Source organism: Cynara cardunculus (assembly GCF_001531365.2).
Source record: "Cynara cardunculus var. scolymus isolate 2C chromosome LG 9, CcrdV1, whole genome shotgun sequence".
NCBI lineage: Eukaryota > Viridiplantae > Streptophyta > Magnoliopsida > Asterales > Asteraceae > Cynara > Cynara cardunculus.
This window is the reverse complement of record NC_037536.1, coordinates 18,000,974-18,005,210: the sequence shown is the minus strand read 5'-3', so window position 1 is coordinate 18,005,210 and position 4,237 is coordinate 18,000,974. Positions and strand designations below refer to the sequence as shown.

Sequence of the window (4,237 nt, the reverse complement as noted above, 5' to 3'; positions counted from 1 at the left end):
AATAACGAAGTAATTTATATTTTGATTTAATAATATATTTTTTATAAAAATAATAATTAATTATTTAATTAAAACTCAATAATTATCGTAATTATATTTTAGATTTTAAAAAGAGATGTTTATTCTCTATTTGATTATTTTTATCCATAGTTAGTTACACAAATTCAAACATAAAACTTGAATAAGTTGTTTTTACGCATATTTTACGTATAATCTTAAATTTTAAGTAATATGTATTAATAAATAATACTTTATGTATTAAAAAATAATTTTTAAAATTTTTTGTCAAATATTTTATAATATAATATACATATATAAAAAAATTCTTTATTGAAATGGAAAAAGACGAATATAAAAGAAAAGTCGAAGGTTTGCACCGTACAATGTGGGTGCAGTTGAAATGACTATCTCCATTAAGGAGTGGACAGAATTCTGGTTCACGAACTTTAAAGCATGTTATTATATTTTTTAAATAATTTATATATCTATATTAAAGCAGAAAACAAAGTTGGTAACTGGCTTATCTGGAAACTTATTTATTTATTTTTTCATTCATTTTTCTTTAAATTTTTTTTAATTTATATAAATTTTGATTATTTATTTATGTTTGCATTTAACACAATCTTTTCATTTTCCCTAACTTTTTTTTCATAAATTATTCATCATTCAATCTATTTTTCTCCATCTCCATCACTTGATTTGTTTTTCATTTCATTTTTCTCCATCTCCATTACTTGATTTGTTTTTCATTTCATAAATTGTTATTTTTCAACAAATCTATTTTCAAGTTTATTTCGAGAAGACTAATTCAGGTATGCGTTCCTTTTTATTTTTGTTGAGATTTTAAAATTTTGTTTTTTTTACTTTTCTCTTCTATGATTTTTCTAAGTTTTCTCAATAAAACGGAGAGTTTGTTTTTGACAACACTTTTAGAGTTTTCATGGCAACAATGGTTCGATTAATCGTCAGATGATAGAATCTTGAAAGTATTACAAACCATGATGTAGCCTCAACAAATTTCAATATATTTTTGTAATGGTCATCTTTTTTCAAGTATACTTTGAGAAAACTAATGTGTGTATGCATTCCTTTTGACTTTTATTGAGATTTTTGAAGTTTTTTTGTTACATTATTTATGTAGCATCACCAAACTTCAACATTTCCTTTTTTAATGGTTATATTTTTTTCACGTTTATTTCTAGACGATTAATCCGAGTATGCAATTCTTCTTAATTTTGTTAGGATTTTACATTTTTCTTAAGTTTTTTTTCCAATAGAACCAACAATATGTTTTAGCAATTGTTTTAGAATTTGGTTGACAACAATTATTTCTCATGGAATCTTGAGAAACCAAGTTTAATGAAAAACCATCTTTCATATTCATCTTTTATTTTCTCATTCTTATTTTACATTAAAATGTTTTCAACATACAATTGTTGAAACTTTTTTTTTCAAATTCTATTTATTTTAAAATATTTTCAACCGCATTAATCGTTAAAAGATTTCATTTTTGTAATTTAAATAATCTATATATATATATATTAAACGAGAAACCAAGGTTGATGACTTGACCTCTCCTAAAGGTTGGAAGCTTATTTTTTTTTCATTCATCCTCCTTTAATTTTTTTTAATTTCACATTTTAATTTTTATAAACATTGATTATTCATTTATGTTTGCATTTAATACAGTCTTTTCATTTTCCCTAATTCTTCTTCATAAATTGTTCTTTATTCAATTTCTTTTTCTTTATTTCCATCTCTTGATTTGTTTTTCATTTCATTTTTCTCCATTTCCATCATTTGATTTGTTTTTTATTTCATTTTTCTCCATCTCCATCACTTGATTTGTTTTTCATTTCATAAATTGTTATTTTTCCACAAATCTATTTTCGAGAAGACTTATTCAGGTATGCGTTCCTTTTTATTTTTGTTGAAATTTTAGAATTTTGTTTTTTTTACTTTTCTCTTCTATGATTTTTCTAAGTTTTCTCAGTGAAAATGTGAGTTTGTTTTTGACAACACTTTTAGAGTTTTCATAGCAACAATGGTTCGATTAATCGTCTGATGATAGAATCTTGAAAGTATTACAAACCATGATGTAGCCTCAACAAATTTCAACATATTTTTGTAATAGTTATCTTTTTTCAAGTATACTTTGAGAAAACTAATGTGTGTATGCATTCCTTTTGACTTTTATTGAGATTTTTGAAGTTTTTTGTTACAATTTTTCATGTAGTATAACCAAACTTCAACATTTCCTTTTTTAATGGTTATATATTTTTTCAGGTTTATTTCGAGACGATTAATCCGAGTATGCAATTCTTCTTAATTTTGTTAGGATTTTACATTTTTCTTAAGTTTTTTTTTTCAATAAAACCAACAATATGTTTTTAGCAATTGTTTTAGAGTTTGGTTGACAACAACTATTCAAAATGGAATTTTGAGAAACCAAGTTTAATGAAAAACCATCTTTCATATTCATCTTCTTATATATATATATATGTATATATATATATATATATAGAGAGAGAGAGAGAGAGGTAGATGTTTTACAAACTCAACTATTAGTAAAAATCATACAAATAATTGAAATATTTATAAAAATAATATGAGTTTATTTTTTATGATCTGGATATTTATGGAAGATTATCAAAGTTTATTTATTATGATCAAATTTTATATTAGAAAACAATCGAGATATTCATTGAATCAGATATTTTCATTAGAGTCAATGAATAGTTTGAGATTGTATTATATGATTTATACTTATGATTGAGTTTGTAAATGAAACATCCTATACATATTTTAAAGAAAAAAGTAAGACAAAAATGAAGAAAAAGACTATATTGCCCCTCATTTAAAAGGAGGGACTAATTTTATAACGTTTTTACAAACAACAATGGTTAATATGTGGTTTTTAAACTGTAGGAAAACAATAAAAATGAAAATAAAAATAAAAATAAAAATAGGGGAAATATTTAATTCACTCTTATAAAACAACCATCCAATTATTTAAAATGTGATATTAATTTTATAGGATATTATTAGAAGAATATGGGGCCCACCAAGCAAGGGTAGCAAAGTCGGTATTTGATTCAATGCTACGAAATCTGAAATTGGGTGAAGAAAATGAATGTTGCTTGTCACCTTCAACTGGGATCTTGAGGGTGTATAGATATCCAAGGTGCTATTCTGACAACCCACCAAAAGTATGGGGGTTGGATGTGCACACTGATAGTTCTTTGGTGACCATTTTGAATCAAGATGAGGTTGGAGGGCTTCAAATTAATTCTGAGAAAGATGATGCTTGGATAGATGCCAAACCTATTCCCAACACTCTACTGGTTCATCTTGGTGATATGATGCAGGTTTGTTAACTTTATACTTTTCCCCCTCTTTCTTTGCTCAATTTACATTTTCTACCCTCAAATCATAAATCATTTTTATCTTTCGTCCCTTGAAAGCTACTTTTTTGTTTTAACAACTCAATTATTGCATAAATGAATGGCGTTGCTCCAAATTTTGGTGTGGTTTGACATCAAATTTGATATTTGGTGCAAGATAGGTCCAGTGTTCTCAATGGAGATGGTCTTACTTGTATTCGAGAAAAATGGATCATTTCTAATCATAAATTCAGTACTTGTGCTTAATATATGACTATGAAATTGTAAAAATTGGAAAGAAAGTGTCACTCGAAAAATCGACCTGCTTTGATGTTCTTTGAAAATTATATGATTTGTATATTTTGTTACGCATAGTTTAAAGTTTTCTTTCTTATAATCTTAAGAATACTTTTTTTCCCTGTAACTTATAATACCTTATTGCATATTTTAATATTTGGTTTTTAATTTGTTTTTCCTAATGTATTATGTTCATATATTTAAAAATTGATTTGATTGAATTTAGGCAATAAGCGATGACAAATACAAGAGCGTGAAACACAGGGTGAAGGTGCATAAAGACAAGGAGCGGATTTCAATTGGATACTTTGTGTTCCCGGGGGATGATTATGTGATCCGAAGCTCCATTTACGAACCTTTTACTTATTCGGATTTTAGGACCCAAGTCCAACATGACATCAAGGCCTTGGGAGCCAAGGTAGGACTTTCAAGGTTCAAACTCAACAAGGACAACGACTTCTAATTTTAGATCGTAGTTTGTTTTCGGTTGTCGTTTCTTGTAGTTTGGGGACATAACAACAGCTTGGTGAATGTGAATGGCAATGTTTCTTGAAGGG

At 26.4% G+C, this 4,237-nt stretch overlaps 1 protein-coding gene across 1 annotated transcript in view; it reads left to right on the top strand.

Moving 5' to 3' along the window:
- Positions 1-4,237, top strand: part of LOC112518169 (gibberellin 2-beta-dioxygenase 8) — an 8,354-nt gene extending 4,117 nt beyond the window's left edge. The window contains exons 2-3 of the mRNA XM_025125773.1: positions 3,038-3,368; positions 3,907-4,237. Of these exons, the coding sequence (XP_024981541.1) occupies positions 3,038-3,368; positions 3,907-4,143 (568 nt within the window). The 3' untranslated portion in view covers positions 4,144-4,237. The remainder of the gene's footprint in view (positions 1-3,037; positions 3,369-3,906) is intronic.